The 24,078-nt window shown below is 39.7% G+C and overlaps 1 protein-coding gene across 1 annotated transcript in view; it reads left to right on the top strand.

The window, feature by feature from the left end:
• Positions 1-24,078, top strand: part of LOC126285383 (ankyrin repeat domain-containing protein 27-like) — a 92,076-nt gene that overhangs the window by 20,541 nt on the left and 47,457 nt on the right. Inside the window, exons 6-7 of the mRNA XM_049984722.1 lie at positions 5,500-5,733; positions 21,951-22,116. Coding sequence (XP_049840679.1) covers positions 5,500-5,733; positions 21,951-22,116 — 400 coding nt within the window. The remainder of the gene's footprint in view (positions 1-5,499; positions 5,734-21,950; positions 22,117-24,078) is intronic.

Genomic DNA, 24,078 nt, shown 5'->3' with positions numbered 1-24,078 from the left:
TTCCAATCCCGGGAGCGGAAAGACTTCCCTTAGGGGAAAAAAAGGACAGGTGTATACTCGCACGCGCACACACACACACACACACACACACACACACACACACACACACACACACACACATATCCATACAAGCACTGCTTGTGTCTGTGTATGTGCGGATTGATATGTGTGTGTGTGTGTGTGTGTGTTTGTGTGTGTGTGTGTGTGTGTGTGTGTGTGTGTGTGCGAGTATACACCTGTCCTTTTTTTCCCCTAAGGGAAGTCTTTCCGCTCCCGGGATTGGAATGACTCCTTACCCTCTCCCTTAAAACCCACATCCTTTCGTCTTTCCCTCTCCTTCCTGAAGAAGCAACCATCGGTTGCGAAAGCTAGTAATTCTGTGTGTGTGTTTGTGTGTTTTGTTCATGTGCCTGTCTGCCGGCGCTTTCCCGCTTGGTAAGTCTTGGAATCTTTGTTTTTAATATGTTGATATATTTGATTTTATATCTTAAGTTGCCTTCAAAAAATCTGGATATTTAGACGACATGTCTATCACCTGCAGCAGTACAGAGAACACTGACAATTGAAGTTTAGAAACCATAGCAAGATAACAATGGTTTTCACAGCAGAACAAAATCATGCTGTAAACAATGCAGCTATTCTGTGATGTCGGATGTGTGGTAGAATCTGTACTGGAATACTATTTAAATTTGTGACAAGTTTCAATAGCACTGAAAATTTTTTGAATAAAAGAATTATTATTACAGAAATACATTTAGGTTATAATTCAGTACAGCTTAAAAGGGCTAAATTGAAAAAAATATCTTTGGCTTCCCTCTGACAACCATGCCTCCATCCTTGCTACCTTCCCTGTTTTCCTTTCCCTGTTGCTTCATAACCTGGGTTGTGAGTAACTAAATCCACTTTCCCTCCTTCCCTTTCTTTCCTCTCTCTCCTCCCTGATGAAGGAACATTTATTCCGAAAGCTAGGAGCTTAAATTTTCGGTTGTTTTTTGTGTCTCTATCGGCTGTACTGAGCTGAGGTAAGTACTGGCCAGCCCCTCTATCTCTTTGTTAGTAATTGTTTTAAATTGAAAAAAAGTTGGACACAATACCTTTTTCTCCAATTTTTGCTCTGGAAACAATGAATTACAAATAATCAGTGACACACAATATGTCCTGTGCCACCTTGCGATGTCAAATGGGAGATCTTGTCAGTCGGCTAGAAACCAGCAGTTGTGACTAGTAGCTAATTGTCATGACAAACATGTGAATTAAGGATGTGTTCTCAGTGGTCAAATGTAGGCCCCCCACCCCCTCCCCCCTGTCAATTCTACATGGAACATGCTTCTATGAAACACATTCTCTGTGGTATGTTAGTGGAAAACTAGTCCTCCTCTTTTAAATAATTCATAAAGGCCAGTCCTACAGTTTGAATAGTGAAGTAGTACATTTAGTGGTAGGTTAAATAATATTTCAGTAACAATGTATAAAGTACTGTGTTATTTCCTTTAAAAAAGTTTGATTTTGTACTTGTAGTTTCTCCTGGATAAGAAATCAAATGATTTGAAAATTGTGCATTTCACATGCACTAGTACATACCAGTCTGCAGTTGTTTTGATTGTCATCCTTTTCTCCATTCGTGTCACACACCAGCTATTCTCTTTAATTCGGCCTATCTGCTGAAGTCTGCATCATCTACAGTCTGCCGTACACATTCATATCTAGGACTGCCCGTGCAATTATTTCCTTTCAACACCCGTTTCACTGCACAGTTATCAGCAGCGTCTTGTGCCCAACCTCTCTGACTCATTGTGGTCTTTACTGGTATTTTCATTATTTTCTCATCACAGATATAATTTCTAAATCAGTCCATGTGGTCTTCAGTAGTGTCCTGTAACACCAGTTATCAGACCTGTATAAGCCTACACTTCAAACATAAATTTTCATTGATTTCTTTTTGGTTTCAAGTTTTAAATCTTTGAAAGTTAGCAGGTGTTTCTTTGTATAGAAATCCTTGTGCGGTCTCTGCTACTATATTTTTCTTGCATTTTTCTTAGCAGAATTTGTCCCTGGTCTTCTAGAATCCATTGTCCAAGTGTGACATTTAGCCATCCAGAAAACGTAATAGAGAGTGAGAAGTATCCAAGAATTCAAATGTAAAGCAAAAATTGTATTATCGTTCCTAAAAACTACTTCAGTACGACAAAAATAAAACAATGGAAAATCCATGAAGGGAATGTAAAAATATTGTTACTTCAGTATGACAGATTTTTATAAGAGGTCAAAACTAGAAAAGATGCAAGGCTGAGTTAATTGTCACCACTGATGTTTACTTGCTCAGTGAAAAGAAAATTAATCATCTGTTGTTGTTTGTCAATGACAGAAAATCAATTCAATATGATCCACTGATGATGCAGCAGTTGACAGCTGAAAGTGAATAGGGTTTGAATATTGCACTAAATGTAATGGAACATGAGCTAGCTGTAGGTTAAGATATGCTCATAGAGAAGAAAGCATCACAGGCAGACATGCAAGAGGCCTAAACGTTGCATCTGTGAAAAAGACACTTGATAGGTACATGCAAGACATAGAAGCAAGGATAAGGCCAAAATATCTTTTATGAGAATTAATTGCAACTAATGTCCAAGAGTAAAACTCATGCCTAGTTTCAGATGTACTAAATGAGTCTGAAGTATGTAAAGGAATTCGCAAAACAGGCTACAATTGGCGTGTAGCATCAGAGAAACTATGTGCCTATACTCGTAATCAGTTCCTTTTGAATTTTGAACTTGAACACACAGGTCACAATTCATTTATCATATTAAAGGATTTTCGATCATGTAATTATGATTCGGCTACTGTGATCTACATGCATTACATTGGGGGGGGGGGGGGGGAGATAATAGTTTAACTACATTTAATATTCTCGTTTGAAAAAATCATTGCCTCATTTAGTGAATGGGAACTACAATGCTAATAGAATTACGAATAGCAATTTTTCAGTTAATATGGTGTGGTTCTTCTGTTACTACATGCCAGTCATTCTGAAGAAGGGAGTGGCATAATATTTGATGACAGTGTAATACCCCTCTTTGCACCATGTCAAAGATCGTTTTTCAGAGAAACATGATGAATATTTGATCAAAGGTATTTTTGTCAAAGGAATTTGATAGCGCAATACCATCCTCAGCTACAGCATATGTGCGCCCTGCAAGATTTTCAATATCCTCTAACTCTCTTATCTTAGTCAGTTATTTCATTATCATTATTAATTTAAATTTTCCCGTGAGGCCAATGAAAGAAAGAAGACTATAAAAGTTACACAAAACCTAATTACATTTACATTTTACTCTTAACTTACCCCTACAGGCATGATCATTTTGTAGTAAGAAGGGTAGACAAAGAAGACAATATATTTTTTTTTAATTTTACACTTTTGAAATTCTCAATATTTTGAGATGAAATGTACACAGATGTTAATTGTAAATTTTATAAATGCAAGAACAAGGAATTTTTAATATTTTAGAATGATTTCAGTCAAAATTTTGTGCAGCACACATGCACTGTACTTTAGATGGCTTCTGTATGCCATTTTGAGACTGCTTCCCAGTTTTATAGGCAACAAGCAACCTATATCAGTTTGTTTGTAAATTTTTTATGTTTAAAGAGGAAAATTGTAATCCTATCAACAGGAAAGTGCACCCAACAAAATTATGAAATTGTGAGGTGGAATTCTTGGCCAATGACTTACCTTCAGTAGGCAAAACTTTTAGCAGTTTCAATAAATTTTCTACTCACAAAAGTATACAATATCATCCGAGCTTACAGAACTATCAGCTCCTTCCTTGGGGAAGAGAGAGACTCCTACTCTCTCTGACACCTCTCTGTTTCTCTTCAGTCCCACAAAAGGCGAGATCCTCCTGACCTGGGATCTGAGACACCTGCTCTTCCTTTTTGAGTCTCCTCAACCAGACCCTCTTGCCTCACCAAGGGAGGAAAGATTAGTTCCAAAATCTGGTATAACTTTGTGTACTTTTATGTGTGTCCAGCCTCTCCAGGTTGTAATGTAAGTGTGATCAGGAAAGAATGTTGGTAGTTGGGGTTCAAAACCTCAGCCATTGTTGTGATACCACCCACTTCACTGCAGGTTTGGTTAATATATATCTGAACAGGCAATTTGAATCCATAGTCAAATTTCACAAGTGTCTAAATCTTTATAATGAGTTCTTTGATAGAGCTACCTGCCACCATAACCATTGTTGCTAATTTACACCCGTGCAGTGGCACTTAACTCGGGGGTTAAGCCAGTTTGAAAGCAAGTAGTAAATGAAATTTTTGCTGCCATTATTTGGCCAGTAAGGGAAGGAAAGGTAATGACATGAAGTTCCTGATACCAATCAGTGTGCTAGTGCCCTGAATTAAATTCAAAACCTCACCACAGTGTCATGAAATGAAGGCATGTGACACTGTTGTTGGTGATCCATTCATCACTTGGAGACACTAACTTCTGCAACTCCTTGATGCTATTCGAGAGGCGTTGGATGTGTAACAGGACCTGGCTTTACCCTCGCCCTTTATCATCATCGTCCCAAACCAGTATAAGATTACAAACAATGGAAACTTCATGTAGGACTATCAACGTTGTGAGAAAAGATAGATTGCTACTTACCACAAAGAAGACACGTTAAGTTGCAGACAGGCACAATTAATTGTACCTGTCTGCAACTTAAAATGTCTTCTTTGTGGTAAGTAGCACTCTATGTTTTCCTACATTGGGATACCTCAGTCGTCAAGTCTGTATGACATTTACATGGTTCTTTTCTCTCTCTTTTTTTTTTTATCTCTGTAGAGTTTTGGTTTCAGATGTTGAAACTTCTTGTTGGTTTTTCTTGTGATTTCTAATTAAATTAGCTATCCTCTCGAGAGTTCTTTTGGACCTGTTGTACAAATCTCCATTTACGTCATTGTGTGTACTCTAAGACTAGATTTAAATTGTGATGGGCATTTAATATCACTACCATGGTTTATGCATACTGATTTTAGAGCCTATGTCCTTATAGAATTCTGAATTTTTGAATTGACAGTTTGTGATAGCTATTTCTTTTAAACAAAACAGAAAGATTTTCTGACTTCGCCCTTAAAAAATGTGTAAAACTCAAGTGAAAAATATTAATTTTCGATCCTCGTGTAGCATTTATCTTCTTTCTACAGTCTGTCATAATTTCTGCAGTTTGTCATGTTAAATGCAAACCTTTAGATTCCTGCTCAACTACCTTTCCTTTATTCAAAGTAATCTATCAGAGAGTGTCAGCTACTTTCTATCATAACCAAACAAATTTTAAAAGAAGGTGTTGTTGTTGTTGTTGTTGTTGTTGTTGGTGGTGGTGGTGGTGGTGGTGGTGGTGGTAGAAGTATTAGTAGATTTTGGGATTCAGTTAAGATGTATGTTTTATGCATTATTTTTACATATAATGAGTATATCTTTAAGTAGCTCAAAGGTACTTTGTTGTGTTTCAGTGCAACCCAATTCCTGTCTCGAGCATTCAGCCTGCATGGAAATTTACTTCTCTCTTTAGACACAGATCTCCAGAATCTTGCTGCATCTCCACCTCCAGCTGATGACATTGTGGGTTTACAAGGGAAGATTCGCAACCTGCTAAATGTGCATTGGGTTAGCTTGCTCAAAACCCATCCCTTAGAGTGCCAGAGGGATGCACGTTTTCAGGTGCAGCTATCAGCTGCACTAGAAATGTAAGTCTTTCTGTGAGGGTAATTCAAAGCTAAACTTTTTGAAAGTTATTAAGTTCTATATTTGCTGTTGTGTGACATGTTATTAATACATGTTATTACCAAAAAGTACTATGTGCTTAACTGTAACGTTTTTAGCAAGTACCAAAATTTTCTCTTGCTCATTTTGCTCACTGACTGTGAGCAACATAAACAAAAAATGGCAGCACAAATGATGACAGGTTTCCTTGGCCCACAGAAATGCTGATAAGCCTGTATTGCAGGGATGGCCATGAATTCAGGTGTTGAGGAGTGGCTCGTATCCCGTAGCTCTATTGCCTGGATGCACACCATCACACTGCCTTGAGCAAGAGCGTGAAGAGGGGGAAATCCTGAACATACCATATTTAGGTGGTATTGCAGTCGCTCTGCATATGGCTTGGTTTCATATTTCTCAACAACATAGATCACCAAAAAAATAAAAAAAACTGTCAGTATTATTTAATTCTGTGACGATCGCAGGTCTCGTGGGCCCCTACCACCACAGCACAGCGTGTCCCCAGGTTGCGGATAGGGGATACGGCCTTCAGATATGAAGGGTAGCTGCGAATACAAAAAATAAGCAGTCGCGGACAGCCGGTAGGCATCAGGCGATGGTGTGATGAACCATCCCTGTTTCTTCTTCTCTTGTTATCTGATCTATTCATCAAGAATCAGCAACATTAATGGGCATGGATCCCTTTGAAGTAAAATATTCCGGAGGTAAACTAGGTTCCCATTCGGATCTCCGGGCGGAACCTACTTCAAAGAGATTCAGGCCGAAAGGAACTTTCAGGTTGGGAACATGGAACGTTAAAAGTTTGAACTGGCCAGGAACGTTCCAGACATTATTACACGATTTAGATAGATACAATGTAGACATTACAGCTATTCAAGAAACTCGGTGGCAGGGGAGGGTAGCATAAAGAGGGGTAACTATACATTTTTCTATGGAGGTGCGGAAGCTCACAGTTTCAGAACAGGTTTCGCAGTACAGAGAAAAGTGCTTCATGCAATCAGAGATATAAGGCTCATTAGTGAGCGACTATCAGTTATAGTGTTGTCCGGCAGGTGGAATAGACTAGTAGTAATTAATGTACACACACCAACTGAGGACACTGAAGAGGTTGTTAAAGACGGCTTTTGTGAAGAACTAGATCAACTGTGGGATTAGTTCTCCTCGTATGATACAAAATTAATCATAGGTGATTTTAGTGCGAAGATAGGGAAGGAGGAAGTATTCTGGCCTACACTTGTGAAAGAAAGTTTGCATAACATTTCAAATGATAATGGCTCAAGGGTGGTTAACTTTGCTGTTTCAAAAGACATGATTGTTGAGAGCACATATTTCAAAAGGAAGGACATTCATAAAGCAACTTGGATCTCTCTGGATGGACACACCCGAAACCAAATTGATCATGTTCTTGTAGATCGGAGATGACACACTAGTATAGAAAATGTTAGGACTTTCAGGGGAGCAGACTGCAATTCTGATCATTTTCTTGTAGTTGTCAAAGTTCACCAACGGCTATCTACAGCAGCATCAAGGTGTCACATGCAGAACTTGTTAGGTTCAACACTGACAAGCTCAATGATGAAAACTTGAGAAGAAAGTACATGATAGAAATTTCAGATAGGTTTGATGCCCTCGGGATACACAAAGATCAAGACGAGGATGTAAATAAACAGTGGATCACTGTGAGGAGTAATATCAAAGAGGCAACAAAGGTCACAATAGGTACAATTAAAAAGAACAGGAGGACACCATGGATTGATGAGGAATGCAAGAAATTGCTAGAGGAAAGGAGAAAAATGCGATTAGATTGGGATAGAATGGGAGACAGAAAACGAGAAGAGATCTTGGAACATGAGAAGGGAATTGGTCGTAGGCTACGGGCAAAGAAGAGGGATTATTTGAACAATCAAATTAAAAAAATGGAAGCAAACAGTAAAACAGAAAACATTAGCTAACTTTACCTAGACATAAATGGGTGTAGGAAGGGGTTCAAAGCTAGGGCAAATGCAATTTGAGGGGATGCCGGGGGAATACTAACAGACCCCAGTGCTGTATTAAGTAAATGGAGGGCGTATTTTTAGCATCTATTAAATGTACTCCAGGAAGCAGGAAATGAGCATGCGTACGAAATACATACAGCAGAACCCCAGCTACCTGAGCCAACGTTAAAGGAAGTAAGAGATGCAATTAACAAATTGAAAAGCCATAAAGCACCAGGATCAGATTGCATAACTGCAGAATTAGTTAAAAATGGGGGACAGAAATTGGTGGAAGTAGTTCACAAAGTGATAACTAAAGTATGGAACTCGGAGATGATACCTGAAGAGTGGCAGGAGTCGATTCTGATCCCAATTTTTAAGAAGGGCGACAAAATGGATTGTAGTAATTATAGAGGGATATTGCTATTACCAGTATGTTCCAAAATTTTCTTGAATATTCTGTTAAGCAGGCTTACACCATATGCAGATGAAATTGTGGGAGATTACCAAGCTGGCTTTCGGAGGAACAGATCATCTATAGACCAAATATTCACCCTGTGTCAAATTTGGAAAAGAAATGGGAATACAATAAACCAGTTCATAATCTTTTCATAGATTTTACAAAACCATATGAGTCAGTATTGCAATCAAAATTGTACAGGATTCTTTTGGAACTTTTAATACCAGAGAAGTATTAGACTTATAGAAGCGAGTTTGAAAAACACAAAAGGTAGAGTATGCATGAGGAAATTGGAGTCAGAAGAATTTGTAATAAAGAACGGACTTAAGCAGGGAGATGCCCTGTCTCCGCTACTTTTTAATTTAGTCCTAGAATATACTGTACGAATGGCAGCAGATAATTCAGAGGGTGTGGAGTTAAATGGAAATATTAAGATATTTAGGGTATGCAGATGATCTAAACATCGTTAGCGATAGGAAAGAATGTATAACAGCAAATGCAAATGCGTTAATCAAGGCTAGTGAAGATGTAGGTCTAAGGATAAGTGAAGACAAAACTAAATACCTGGTTACTACTAGAATGCCAACAGCAGTAGATCAGGAAATGTTAAGAGTTGGAGACATGCAGATTGAAAAAGTGAACACATTTAATTATCTAGGCGTGGACATCACTTCAAGAAATGAGATTGAATCTGAACTGAAGAAGAGATTACGGACGGGAAATGCATGCTACTTCTCGCTGAATAGATTACTTTCATCACGGATATTGTCTAGGAATTTAGAGATTATAATATACAAAACTATTATTCTACCAGTTATGCTGTATGGGTGTGAGACTTGGGCTTCCACTGTACAAAATGAAAAGCCGTTTCAGGTATTTGAAAACAAAATTTTGAGGAAAATTTTCGGAGCAAAAAGGGATGACGAGTGGCAAAAACTGCATAATGAAGAGGCTCGTGAACTCTATTCAAGCCCTGACATAATCAGTATTATTAAATCACGTAGGCTGCAATGGGCGGGTCACGTAGCTCGAACGGATGAGGGCAGGGCAGCGTGCGGAGTACTGGTAGGACACTTAGAGGGAAAACGTCCTGAGGGGAGACCGAAGTGTAGATGGGAGGACAATGTGAATGCTGATTTGAGGAGCCTAGGTATTGAAGGCGAATGGAAGGAAATGGCCTAGAACAGGGACAGATGGCGGAAATATGTTGCTGTGATAATGGACTCTCGAGTCTGGTATGACCAGTTAGTGTGAGTGTGTGTGTATGTGTATTATTTAATTCTTTTTGATGCTCTGAAAAACAATATATAATTTTTATCTGCGACAACATGTCAATATATTTAAAGATGCAGACAGTGTCACAGATTTTTGCACTCAGGTTTCAATGTAATCATGGCTTATTTAATTTCATACTCGAAAAAAGGATCTTTGTACACATATTTTGATTGAACATTTTACTCCATTTGCAACATGATTATGGAGATGTGGGAACTGATTCCAAGGAAAACAACATAGACCTCTTGGACAATTTTAATGTAAAAGATTTTGTCTTTTAAATGGGAATTTCATTGCAGATCAGTCATTACCATCTGTACATGCACAGTGCCACTTTCAACTCAAATGGTAAATGGTCACAAAAACAGATGTAAAATTGTCAGCATCCTCAAAATGTTTAGGAAATTATCCTTCTATTTTTTTCTAGACTCCCAATGAATTCTTCAGAACTTGCATTTTCTTTAACACCAGTGAGCTTAGGGAACTGGACTGTCTTTTTTTGTCAGAATTTGCCCCCTCTACAATGCGATTTTCTTTTCCAACTCATCCTAACCAAATCACAAATTGTTTCTCATTTTGCATTGTCTTTCTGTGGACATTGTGCAGTGAAGTCCTCTTAAAATGCAAGGCATGTAACTCATTCTGCATGTTCTAATTTCTGTTCCTGCTCTCCTTTTTCATTCATCATTCCAACAACAGCAGGTTTTAAATTACAAATTCATTCCAAGCAAGCCCCTTGACTTTAGCAATGTCTATGGATTAATATATGAAGTGTCCATTATCTGTGTTCACTTCCATCGAAAACTGTTGCAGTTGGCATAGGAATAAAGCATCCAACTACAGAAAATTTACTATTTGTGCCACAATTTTCTTCAAGTGCTTCATGTCTGAAAGTTTAGTATGTAGTGCTTCTTAATGTAAAGAGCAATTAATCCTGTGTGTTGATTGTTGTAATTTTTTGCTCCTTCGTTGTCAACTGAATCTTTAAATTCTTTCTGCACGCCGTTGTAATGTCATTTCATAGTAAATTTGCAGTACCCCTCTATCATGCTACTGCATAAAAGATGTTGAGAATTCTCATCCTTCCCTTCTGTCATTCACATTCGTGTGTAAAAGCTCGTGATGATAGATCACTAGACTGCCTCATTTTGTGCAAATAGCTGCTGGACCTGTTAATGTCCTTCATACCACGAACAAATAGCAAAGGGTAAACAGTACTGAAACCACAATTCTACCAAACTGAAAAAATGTTATACTGGCAGAAAAATCCTGCACTGCAGTACCTAATGAAATGTTAGTGTGTTGAGTATGAGAAGGACTGTGCAAAACCAAAGCAGGCCAAGCCTCAGTCCACACATCGTGCTTGTGGGTGGTCTGGCACTTCGCGGCTGACCCAGCTGTACTGGCATATGCTTGAAGATACACCAGCTGTCCCAAAATTATAGTGGTGTCAGCATTATGCCTGAACTACCAATGAGAACTCGTACATAGTTCTTATGCAAAAGTAAACTTTCAGATGACAAATATATTTTTCAGGATGTCAGCTGTGCTTCTGTATTATCAAAGTGTTTGACACATGTTAGTCCATCAAATAAACTTTTTGGCCTCTGTGTGTGAGTGTCAGGCCTTGAGGCTCTAGTACACCTGCTACAGGAATAACATGTACACCAGAATATCTTCAACACAACAACAGAACTTTATTTGTTCATAGAATGTGAATACAGAGCTCAGGAGGATGAATGCTAAAAACTGGGTATGCGAGAGCAGATCAGTTGCACTTAGTGAGATCATTGCTTGCTTGCTTTACTAGGTATGGTGTACATAGGAACTCACACAAGACTAAAGGTAAAAAACATAAAATAACCAAAATACAAAAAGTAACAAAACAAAGAATAGAAGCTCTGCACATCTAGAAAGCAGGCCGGGAAGTGCGCACGCATCCATATCTTGTGGTGTGATGTGGCACAAAAGCTGCTGGCAAAGGCAGTGAAGTTTTATGGAACACTTACAGGGCACAGGCGACGGAGGGGGTGGTGGTAGCTCATGGAACACGTAGTTTGACTTCATTCTGTCTACAGTGACAGTGGTATGTTTTCCATTGAAGAGAATGTATGGTCTCCCTTGCTAACAACCTGATGTGGACCAGTCTAAAGCGGTTGGAGAGCTGATCTGATGCGGTCACCATGTAGTATCACGTGTGGGCCCAAGCTGAGGTCCTTGTGTGTGAACACTGGACCAGTATGATGCCTGGATGGCTGTAGGAGGCATATCTTCTCTACGTACTTTCTGATATGCACAATGAGTGTAGATGGATCGATCTCTTGCTGTGGGGTGGCTTCTACGAAATTTTACCCATATACTAGCTCTGCCCCCCCCCCCCCCCCTCCCCATGAACCATGGACCTTGCCGTTGGTGGGGAGGCTTGCGTGCCTCAGCGATACAGATTGCCGTACCGTAGGTGCAACCACAACGGAGGGGTATCTGTTGAGAGGCCAGACAAACGTGTGGTTCCTGAAGAGGGGCAGCAGCCTTTTCAGTAGTTGCAGGGGCAACAGTCTGGATGATTGACTGATCTGGCCTTGTAACAATAACCAAAACAGCCTTGCTGTGCTGGTAATGCGAAGCAAGGGGATACAACAGCCGTAATTTTTCCCGAGGGCATGCAGCTTTACTGTATGATTAAATGATGATGGCATCCTCTTGGGTAAAATATTCCGGAGGTAAAATAGTCCCCCATTCGGATCTCCGGGCGGGGACTACTCAAGAGGATGTCATTATCAGGAGAAAGAAAACTGGCGTTCTACGGGTCGGAGCGTGGAATGTCAGACCCCTTAATCGGGCAGGTAGGTTAGAAAATTTAAAAAGGGAAATGGATAGGTTAAAGTTAGATATAGTGGGAATTAGTGAAGTTCGATGGCAGGAGGAACAAGACTTCTGGTCAGGTGACTACAGGGTTATTAACACAAAATCAAATAGGGGTAATGCAGGAGTAGGTTTAAAAACAAATAGGAAAATAGGAATGCGGGTAAGCTACTACAAACAACATAGTGAACGCATTATTGTGGCCAAGATAGATATGAAGCCCACACCTACTACAGTAGTACAAGTTTATATGCCAACTAGCTCTGCAGATGAGGAAAAAATTGAAGAAATGTATGATCAAATAAAAGAAATTATTCAGATAGTGAAGGGTGATGAAAATTTAATAGTCATGGGTGACTGGAATGCGGTAGTAGGAAAAGGGAGAGAAGGAAACGTAGTAGGTGAATATGGACTGGGGCAAAGAAATGAAAGAGGAAGCCGCCTAGTGGAATCTGACCACAATCTGTTGGTTATGACTTGTAGATTAAAACTGAAGAAACTGCAAAAAGGTGGGAATTTAAGGAGATGGGCCCTGGATAAACTAAAAGAACCAGAGGTTGTACGGAGTTTCAAGGAGAGCATAAGGGAGCAATTGACAGGAATGGGGGAAAGAAATACAGCAGAAGAAGAATGGGTAGCTTTGAGGGATGAAGTAATGAAGGCAGCAGACGATCAAGTTGGTAAAAAGACGAGGGCTAGTAGAAATCCTTGGGTAACAGAAGAAATATTGAATTTAATTGATGAAAGGAGAAAATATAAAAATGCAGTAAATGAAGCAGGCAAAAAGGAATACAAACGTCTCAAAAATGACATCGACAGGAAGTGCAAAATGGCTAAGCAGGGATGGCTAGAGGACAAATGTAAGGATGTAGAGGCTTATCTCACTAGGGGTAAGATAGATACTGCCTACAGGAAAATTAAAGAGACCTTTGGAGAAAAGAGGACCACTTGTATGAACACCAAGAGCTCAGATGGAAACCCAGTTCTAACCAAAGAAGGGAAAGCGGAAAGGTGGAAGGAGTATATAGAGGGTCTATACAAGGGCGATGTACTAGAGAATAATATTATGGAAATGGAAGAGGATGTAGATGAAGACGAAATGGGAGATACGATACTGCGTGTAGAGTTTGACAGAGCACTGAAAGACCTGAGTCGAAACAAGGCCCCCGGAGTAGACAACATTCCATTGGAACTACTGACGGCCTTGGGAGAGCCAGTCCTGACAAAACTCTACCATCTGGTGAACAAGATGTATGAGACAGGCGAAATACCCTCAGACTTCAAGAAGAATATAATAATTCCAATCCCAAAGAAAGCAGGTGTTGACAGATGTGAAAATTACCGAACTATCAGTTTAATAAGTCACAGCTGCAAAATAATAACGCGAGTTCTTCACAGACGAATGGAAAAACTAGTAGAAGCCGACCTCGGGGAAGATCAGTTTGGATTCCGTAGAAATGTTGGAACACGTGAGGCAATACTGACCCTACGACTTATCTTAGAAGCTAGATTAAGAAAGGGCAAACCTACGTTTCTAGCATTTGTAGACTTAGAGAAAGCTTTTGACAATGTTGACTGGAATACTCTCTTTCAAATCCTGAAGGTGGCAGGTGTAAAATACAGGGAGCGAAAGGCTATTTACAATTTGTACAGAAACCAGATGGCAGTTATAAGAGTCGAGGGGCATGAAAGGGAAGCAGTGGTTGGGAAGGGAGTGAGACAGGGCTGTAGTCTATCCCCGATGTTATTCAATCTGTATATTGAGCAAGCAGTAAAGGAAACAAAAGAAAAATTTGGAGTAGGTATTAAAGTCCATGGAGAAGAAATAAAAAGTTTGAGGTTCGCCGATGACATCGTAATTCTGTCAGAGACAGCGAAGGACTTGGAAGAGCAGTTGAATGGAATGGACAGTGTCTTGTGAGGAGTATATAAGATGAACATCAACAAAAGCAAAACGAGGATAATGGAATGTAGTCGAATTAAGTCGGGTGATGCTGAGGGAATTAGATAAGGACATGAGACACTTAAAGTAGTAAAGGAATTTTGCTATTTGGGGAGCAAAATAACTGATGATGGTCGAATTAGAGAGGATATAAAATGTAGACTGGCAATGGCAAGGAAAGCGTTTCTGAAGAAGAGAAGTTTGTTAACATCAAGTATAGATTTAAGTGTCAGGTAGTCATTTCTGAAAGTATTTGTATGGAGGGTAGCCATGTATGGAAGTGAATCATGGACGATAAATAGTTTGGACAAGAAGAGAATAGAAGCTTTCGAAATGTGGTGCTACAGAAGAATGCTGAAGATTAGATGGGTAGATCACATAACTAATGAGGAAGTATTGAATCGGATTGGGGAGAAGAGAAGTTTGTGGCACAACTTGACCAGAAGAAGGGATCGGTTGGTAGGACATGTTCTGAGGCATCAAGGGATCACCAATTTAGTATTGGAGGGCAGTGTGGAGGGTAAAAATTGTAGAGGGAGACCAAGAGATGACTACACTAAGCAGATTCAGAAGGATGTAGGTTGCAGTAGGTACTGGGAGATGAAGAAGCTTGCACAGTATAGAGTAGCATGGAGAGCTGCATCAAACCAGTTTCAGGACTGAAGACCAGAACAACAACAAGCTCTGCCGGGGAACCACCCAGGTGTGGTCTGTTTTGTGAAGCCTGAGGAAGGCGATTGGCAGAGCCTCAGTCCACCTGGTTCCATGGCACATCAGGGTCACTTTTAGGGTGGAGTGCCATCATTCCACTATTTCGTTGTTGGCCGGATAGTAGCTGGTCATCTGATGATGGCTCATGCCACAAAGTGCTGTCAGTTTTGTGAACAACTCAACTCAAATTGTCTGCTTCTATTCATTCTGATATGGAGGGGGCACTCAAATCGCAATATCCAGTGCGCTATGAAGGCTTGCGCCAAGGTTTCAGCTGAGATATTGTCTATCAGAATTGCTTCAGGCCAGTGAGTGAATCTGTCGACAATGGTGAGCAGGTAATACTGACTGTCTGAGGGTGATAGTGGTCTGACGACATCAGAAATGACATGTGTAATGTGCACTGTGACATTGGGGAAATTACCTACTGGTGCTTGAATGCACCTGCTAACCTTGCTGTGTTGGCACTGCAGACAATAGTTCATCCACTCTCTGTAGAGTGTAGACATTGTACCTGGGTGGCACAGGTTGTGCAGGGATTTGAACACTTGATGGAAGTTCGTAGGTAGGTATGTATGTTTCTTGAATGCGGACACATCACAATACAATAGTTTGCTGTTGCCAGGAATGCTTAAGAGTTGTAATTGTAATGATGATCATGTGTCTTATAATAGGTATTGGAGGTCTTGATCATACTTCTGTGATTCTGCAAGTGCCATATAATCTATTGTAGAGGTTCTTTTGATGCGAGAGAGGCATTCTGCGACAATGTTGTCCATACCTAAGATGTGCTTGGACATCCATGGTGAACGGGGCTACATACAGCAGCTGATTGTGTGGAATCGGGAGCAGTTAAGGTTATTTTGGCAGATAATGAATGGCAGCACTTGTGATCAGTAAATATTGGAAAGCTGTGAGCTTCAACATGAGAGTGGAAGTACTGCCATATGCACTCCATTAGTTCAGTAAGGCAGTGTTAGTGGCTACCAGGTATTATTGGCATATTGAAGTACACCAACAGTGCATTTGGTTAAGGGTGTGCCAACAATGCTGCGTCCACTATCACTTTTTTAGATTTCTCAAATGCCGCAATCATATTGTCTGTTACGGTAATTGCTAACTTGCCTTTAATCTGCGGGCCCACCAGTGGGCTGCCAACAGCTCTTGAACTTCACCTGCATGAGGCAACTACTGTCGATAAAAGTTCAGCGTGCCTAAATAGTGCATTATTCTTTGTAAGTGGCCGGCCAGGACAGCTGCCAGATAGCCAGTCTTGCCCGGCAATGGTAGCAAGCTTGTGGGAATAGTGGCCTAGAAAGTCTTTTTGTGATTGTATGAAGACATGCTTGGAAAACTTGTACAAGATGCTAATGGAGTTCTTCTGGTGGTGGGGAGAAGACTAAGACATTGTCCAGGTATGCAAAACAAAATGGCAGACCACGCAGCACTGAGTTGACGAACCTCTGCCACATCTGCACCACATTGCAATGCCGAAAGTCTTGAACTTGCTCTCAAATAAGCCAAATGATGCAATGATGGCTGTCTTTGGGATGTCTTTGGCTGCCACCAGCATTCGTATTTAGGCCTTGTTGCAATCTAGTACACTGTATACATAAGCACTACTCAACACATAGTTGTAGTCATGGAGCAAAGTTACCTGTTACCTGTCAGGAATCATGCAGGCGTTGAAAGATTTGTAGTTTACTCAAGACTACCAAGAACTACAATTCGTAAAATGAGATGCAGGGGTGAAGACCAGGGGCTATCAGACAGATGCGTAGTGCCATCTTTGATCATGTTATTGAACTTGCTTTCCTATCTTCTCCAGTGCGGTGCGAGTCTTAGAGGTTGGCAGGAGATCGGCAGCCCCTCATTCATCTTGATGTGAGGGTCAGAGTTGTGTAGGTACCCTTCAGTATGCAGCCCTGCTGCGAGAGCACCTTCTCTCCCTTTGCAGGCTGTGATCTGCTCAGATGGTGCAACACACTACCAGCTGGCTAATCTGTTGCGTCAGCTGATTGTCTTTCACCACTAATACCTCATACTCAGCACACACTACCATAGTGGCTGTACTCCCACATTGCGCAGTTGATACCATAATGGGTGCAAGTGATAATAGCATCCAGTACTTTATCAGTTTTGGCAGAGTGTCGAGCAACATCTCTTGACTGTGTCACAATAAATGCCTTGATAGAGGGAGGCAAGTGACTGCTCCAGATCATATGCAACAGCTGATCATGTATGGTACCTGCTTTGATTTTGCTTCTAAGATGCCACAGGTTCTGTAACAATCTTCGGTTGCCGATATCCTTTTGGGTCAGTACTTGTGTAATGTGCTCCTCTTGAGATGCGAAAAGACGTTGGATCAATCCCAACTTCAAGCAGTCATATGCATTCCCTCCATGTGATGCGACAATGATGACAGAAATTCTGCTGCATTTTGCTGTTCCTAGTGGCTCACCACTAATGTAATTTAGAAGCATCTGCAGTCATACTAGAAAAGAAAAAAATTTCCTCTACCTGGAAAAACCACAAGACCAGGTTGTGCGGCCAGAATGGAGTTAGCCTCCCGGCTATTCTGGACGTGATTGGGTTCACAGTCTCTGGACTTTCATCCATTGTGTTGTTTACTTGCGTTACATACACGCAGGCAGTCGATCACATCTGGGTCACCAGTTTGACCACTGTGTATGAAAATCAGGACTTAGGCTCTACTATGCTTGCTAAATGAATAACACGTACACCAAAATATCTTCAACACAACAACGGAACTTTATGTGATTGTAGAATGCTAAATACAGATCTCACATCTCACAAGGGAGAACACTAAATACTGGGCTCACGAGATTAGGAATTCAATAACAGATCAGTTGCACTTGCCAACATACAAAAAGTAGTGGAACAAGGAATGAAAGCTCTGTGCGTTGGAGAACAAAACACAGCACTCCTTGCAAAACGTGCAGAGCTACTTGGAGCATGCGCAAAAATTGACACTTGCACTCGTGCACTAAAATTGCACATGTCACATGATGGCTGTGATCACTATGGCTTCATTCATTTTGCTCCTGTTTTATCTTCTTCTGGATGCAGCTGAATGTACAGATTTTCAACAGCTGTAAGTAACAGTGGAATATTGGTGCTTTATTTAAACCCACCACTTTCCTGAACTTCCTTTATGAAGAGAGATTTTCATACAGAATTTTATTACAGCCGTAGAGAGCACTGGATGTAGCTCTGTTTAAACCATAGCCCCATCACAAATGAGATAGAAAGCGTTGACCTAAACAGTATACAACCATCCTCACAATTAACACAATCTTTCCTTCCTCCTTCGCTATGTGGTGTGCAAAGTAGGCGGGCAAGGGAAGAAATTAAATGGAACCTGGGTCAATCAGATTAGGCTGCTTCACCAATGAGTGTTGGATTTTTCTACTACATATGTCAAGCATGCAGCCCCAGATGTTTATCATGGATGTGAACTAGTCATCTTTTGGTCAGATATTGTGCAGATGTTGAGAGCCTCTCATCACTATAGAGAGTAATTTGGAGGATTTGCAGTATGTGGACAGGATTCTCCAAGCTGTTGCTGACCCTGTGATCAACAGTTTGCCGATAGGTTCATCTTTAAACAAAATTGTGCACAAGCACACTGACTTCCATGAGGCAGTAGCAGGTCAAATGGAATGACTAGCAGTATCTGCTGAAAGAGGTTTAATCAAACACGCTTCCAGACAGTTGCAAAATTGTAGTGGGTCATTGTAGGAACCCTCCTCACATGTTGGATGAAATCAGAGGAACAGGCTTCAGCAGCAGTGTCTCAACAACCTTGTGTATACCATGCAAAGGCTAAAGCTGATCATGTTACAGTGCACGGCATGGAACAACATGGTATTGAATGGCACCCAGTATTGAATTTTTATTTCAGGCATGTTCACTTTTTCACAGACTGCCTAGTTATTATTATTTTTTTCACAGGAAAGTAATGTTTTTGGTTTATAGTGTTTGGCCTTTCATTGCCCAATGTCCTTAAATCGGAGCCCACATATGTTTCCGGATGTGAAAGTTATGCAAAACCTATTTGAAGTGGTTATGTTAGCAGCTGCTTTGATTGTTGTATTGTGCCCAAACAGAATAAACGTGTTTTTAAGGAACACACAGCTTTTGGTACTCAGTTGCAGGAAGGACACAAGAATGATGAAAAAACTAGTGTTCTGAAGTGTGAACTTCCTATAATGAGTATGTCAAACACTGCTGTTCTAAGATGGAAATAAGACAAAACATACACAACCAATTTTGTTTACCATTTGCATAGATTTTCATTAATAACATATTGATTTAAAGATTTTTAGCTCATGCTAAGTCATGACATTTATATTAACTACCCTGTAGGTTTCCTCAGTGTGTTTTATTGATGGTGTGCTTTGGAATGTACAGCCAAGTTGTTGTTTCCATTTTCTGCTTAATATTTTGACAACACATCGTTTCCAGCTAAAATCAGTAACACCTGAGGAAGAGGTTCAGGCTCACAAACAAAAAGGAAAGGCCAAGAATCACTTACCTACCTCACTATACTGCCATCAACAGAGATTTTTTTGTCTTATTTTTAATTTTGAAGACAAAATAGTTTTCAGAAAGCTGGGTATATGTAACATTCCGGGTAGAAGTCTTATGTGGTGCAGACCATTGTCGACAGTCGACAAACAAATCTGCTGTCACCAAGTACTACTTCAAGTGTGAACATGACATGACATGAAATGAAGTGAAGTGAGATGAGGTAAGACAAGACTAGCATCATGATTTGAACACCAAGATTCTATGACAAGGTACTTTAGAGAGTCGTATCAAAATAAAGAAGTCAGAAAAGCTAATAAACTGGTACAGAGTTTCTGTTTATGCAAGACTTAGGAATTAGCATTTAGTTTACTAAGATCCCACCAGACATCTCATCCCTCAGAGCTCGAAAACACTGAGAGAATGTGGGTTTCATCGAACAGCAGGCACTGAAAAAAAAATGTGTGTCAAAGGGTGTAGTGAGTTGAAGAGCCGAACTCTGCTATAAATAGCTTTTAACACCAACACCACTTCAGTCTTGTTGGAGGGCCAGACACTGGTTTCAACTTTGGTGAACAGTGGGAAAACTACTTATGCATTTTAAACGAAGTATTGCAATGGATATGAGATTATGAGGAAAGTAGTTGGCATTTGTGTCATTAATTCCAATTATGCACTGAAATTGTGACCAACAAATGAGCAGAATGAATGGAGCATAATAGAAACATGTTCAGTGTCTCCTAATGCATTGTATCTTGTAGGATAACGTACTACATCTTGTATAACGATAATGGAATTTCGTGGGTGGGACAGTGCATAAAATAAGGGAAATGTGTGGCCCATAGAAACACACAACAGAAAACAGTATTCACATTGGCTTTTGAGCTCTTCCTCTTTTTGTAGCTAAAGTTCACATATTCACACTGGCGGCCACACAGACACCCAAACGAACACTAATGCATCTGCAGCCAGACTGATTATTAATTTTTGATTAATTAATAATCAGTCTTGTTGCAGTGGTGGTAGTGTTCATCTTTGTGTCTGTGCTGTCGTGTGTTTGAATCTGTGTACTTTTGGAAGAAAGAGAGCAAGAGCGTTAAAACTAATGTGAATACAATTTTCTGTCATGTGTTTCTATGTATCACGTATCAGTCTTCTATAGGTCAGTGGTTGCCTTTCCCTTATTTTACGTATTATTGCATCTTGTTTATAGTAGTACGAAATAAGGTTGAGCTGTGCTTCTTACTCAGGTGGTGCAATGTGTGTTACCATTTTATTGAAGGCTATGTTACTATCTACTTCTTTTGCATTGAATACAACTTAGTAAATAAAATTTTCTTCTGTCTGAGCAGTAACCAAAATAGAATTTACATGTAGTAAGGGAATTTTGTAAGATTGTGTCAAGAAATTGCAATAATAGGAAAAATGATTTCAGACTGTTGGCATTAAAAACTGGTTTTTATTGTGAAATAATGATAATACTGTGTACAAATCATTATTAGTAAATAATAAAAAAAAGCACACACACACACACACACACACACACACACACACACACACACACACACACACACGGTTGAGGATGGTATAGTGATATACAAGCAACAAAGTGAGTGCATGATGCTTTCTGCACAGAGAGAGCTGTACAATACCACGTGCCATCGCTAGTGTTTTCTCTACGTCTTCCCCATGTCTTGCATCATCCAGCTGTTGCTTACACTGGTAATTGGCAATGCTGGGATGAGTGCCATTTTGGGATACTGTCTATGCCTCTGACCCTCAGTAGTAAAATTAATAAGCACAGAAAACTGTCACTTTTGCTTTTTAATGTAATACTTTTTTTCCCTTAATGACACCTATAATGAACACTACAGTGGCTAAGTATCTTCACCATACCAAAACTAACATGAAAATCAATGCTAAATGTTCTAAACACACAAACCCTGAAATGCACACTACAGACATACACACCAGAATGACACTGTTGGCTGTAGCGTCAAATGGTACTGCAAATTGTCACTGTGCATTGTCCCACCACATTTATTCTTATGTGTGCACCACTATAGTGCAGTAAAGAACATGGGGAGAACCTTTGCAGAGTTTGGAAAATAGGAAAGAGGTCCTCACAAATCAAAGTGAACTGTGCCTTCATTGTTCACTACAGCGTAAAGTTTTAATTTGTCAGAGTTTTATTAGCAATTTAGACTACTCTGCTCCATCTGACAGCAGACATTTTTAAATTTTTCCACATAACAGATTAATGTACAAAGACTAAAATATAATTGCATTCTTTGAACAAGTCTTTTGTAAGCTTACCTATAATCTGTTTCTAAGCAATGCCAATGTTGTGTGTTCTTTTTATGCATGGTATGTGTTGAAATTTAAAGAAATTGTTGTTGCCAACAGCTACATGGTGAACCAGCTGCATAGTTTGGTTTTCCCAGCTCTGTGCGCACTATACAAGGAAGAAGATGCTGAAATTTACATGCATCTGCAAAAGCTGTCTAACCATGGTGTGACACCTGATCAGCTGGGAGCTCCAGTTGATTTAGCTGTTCCTTTGCCAGCTGCAGTAAGTTGTCATATACAGGATGTGATTACAAATGATTCATCAATTTTTGAATGAATGTACTTCACAAAGAATTTTGTAAAAAATGTAATTGATACATTGTATGGAAAAGCAAATTTTCAGGTTTCATACACATCATTATAAATGTTTTATATACTCTCCTTGATTTACAGGGCAGACATCTGTGCATTACCTCAAGTTCCGCCCAAACTCGTTTGAACATGCCCGTCAGGGTTCACCACTGCAGCAGTGATGTAGTCATGTAGTTCAGTCAATGTTGGTGGCAAAAGTGGTGTGTTAGCATTGTCTTTCACAAACCCCTAAAGGAAAAAAAAAATCACTAATTGTACGGTCAAGTAACCTTGGGGCCATCTGAAGAATGCCAAATCATCATGAATGTGTAATCTACTGGTGTGGAAGTTCCTCTTTCAGATGACACAGTACTGTATGCCACTGAAGCAGCGCTCCATCTTATAGGAGTCTGAATTTTTGAATATCAGCTATCACTGTAGGAAACAACCAGTCTTTCAGTATGTTAGGTACATGGTACCCATCAAAGCTTTTTGAGAAAAAAATTAGGGTCCATACTCTTCACTACTTGAAACAACACAGAAGGCAGTCACCTTTGAAGAATGTGTTTCAGTCTCCTCTGTACATCACGATTTTCTGTTATTTTTATGCTAATGCTGTGAAGATTCACTTGACTGTTTATGTCGAATGTCGCCTCATCACTGAACATGCGTTGGGAGAAATTTGTTATCTCCAATTGCTTCCTGGGAAAGTTCACAAAATTTGCATCTGTTGGTGCAGTCATTTGTCTGTAAACGTTGCAACAGCTATACGTGATACAGTTTCTGATGTAATTGTTCATGCAGAATCTTCCACAGGCGGGCTAAGGAATGCCCAGTTTGTGACTTACATGGATTTCTTTGGTTTACAAAGAAACTCCTATTGAGCACTCTCTACAACTTAAATTGCAGCACTTGGTCATCCAGAGCTTTTCCTTTTACAGCAGCACTCTGTCTCCATGAGCTGTTGATACCACCACAGAATACATTGTTGTATTGAAGGCGGTACACTGTACTGTTTTCAGAAACCATGCTGCTTGGAAGTGATGGATTATCTTCTCATACTGCAGCACACAAAATTCTTAATGTTTGTGTCACCATTTTCTAGACTGCTGTTTCCCTGCCAATCTAGAATATCATAATGAAACCACACTGATGTAAACACAACTTCAAAATATACTGTTTCCATTGATTATTAGTGCAAACAGGTGCACACGTTATATATCTGAAGCTATAAGACATCAAAACCCAATGAATCATTTGCTATTACTCTGTATATTTGAAGAAACTTCTTTTATTAAAAATAATTAAAATACATAACTTTTAATAACTCGGTGATTGAAGTCATTATTGTTCCTAGATAATATAAATAAAACAGTTACTATTTCTTATTTGTCTTTTCTTTCCACTGTATTGTTTATCATTACAAATGGAAAGAAAGGTGAGTGTCATGAAGGAATAGTGTGAATCTGTATTGTATACACAGGATTTTTTAAAGGGTATAATACAGACAAGAAAGATTGCTACCATCTGAAATTCTGGTTGTATAAAGATTAACATCTTTTGCATGGTTTAACCATGTGTTGAAAAGCAGCTGAACTAGCTGAAAATGACTGTCTAGGCTCAGATGTAATTCCAGCTCACTTGCACAGAGGATTGTGGCATTGGCCTCTTCCTTAGCTCACAATTATAGTACAGTGACTGTGTTGTAGAATGGACAGTCCCAAGGGACTATAAGATTGCACAGGCTACTACCAGATGTAAGAAGGGCAAAAGAATTGGTGCGCGTAAATGTTGGCATGATACAGGCCCTTTTAGCATATTCTGAGCTCAAGTGTAATAATTTTCCTGGATACAGAAATTCTGTAATCCTTTAATCACTGTTGGATTTACAAAG

Source organism: Schistocerca gregaria, chromosome 8 (assembly GCF_023897955.1).
Source record: "Schistocerca gregaria isolate iqSchGreg1 chromosome 8, iqSchGreg1.2, whole genome shotgun sequence".
NCBI classification, from domain to species: domain Eukaryota; kingdom Metazoa; phylum Arthropoda; class Insecta; order Orthoptera; family Acrididae; genus Schistocerca; species Schistocerca gregaria.
Note: the sequence above shows the minus strand (reverse complement) of the source record. Positions and strands in the feature narration are given on the sequence as shown.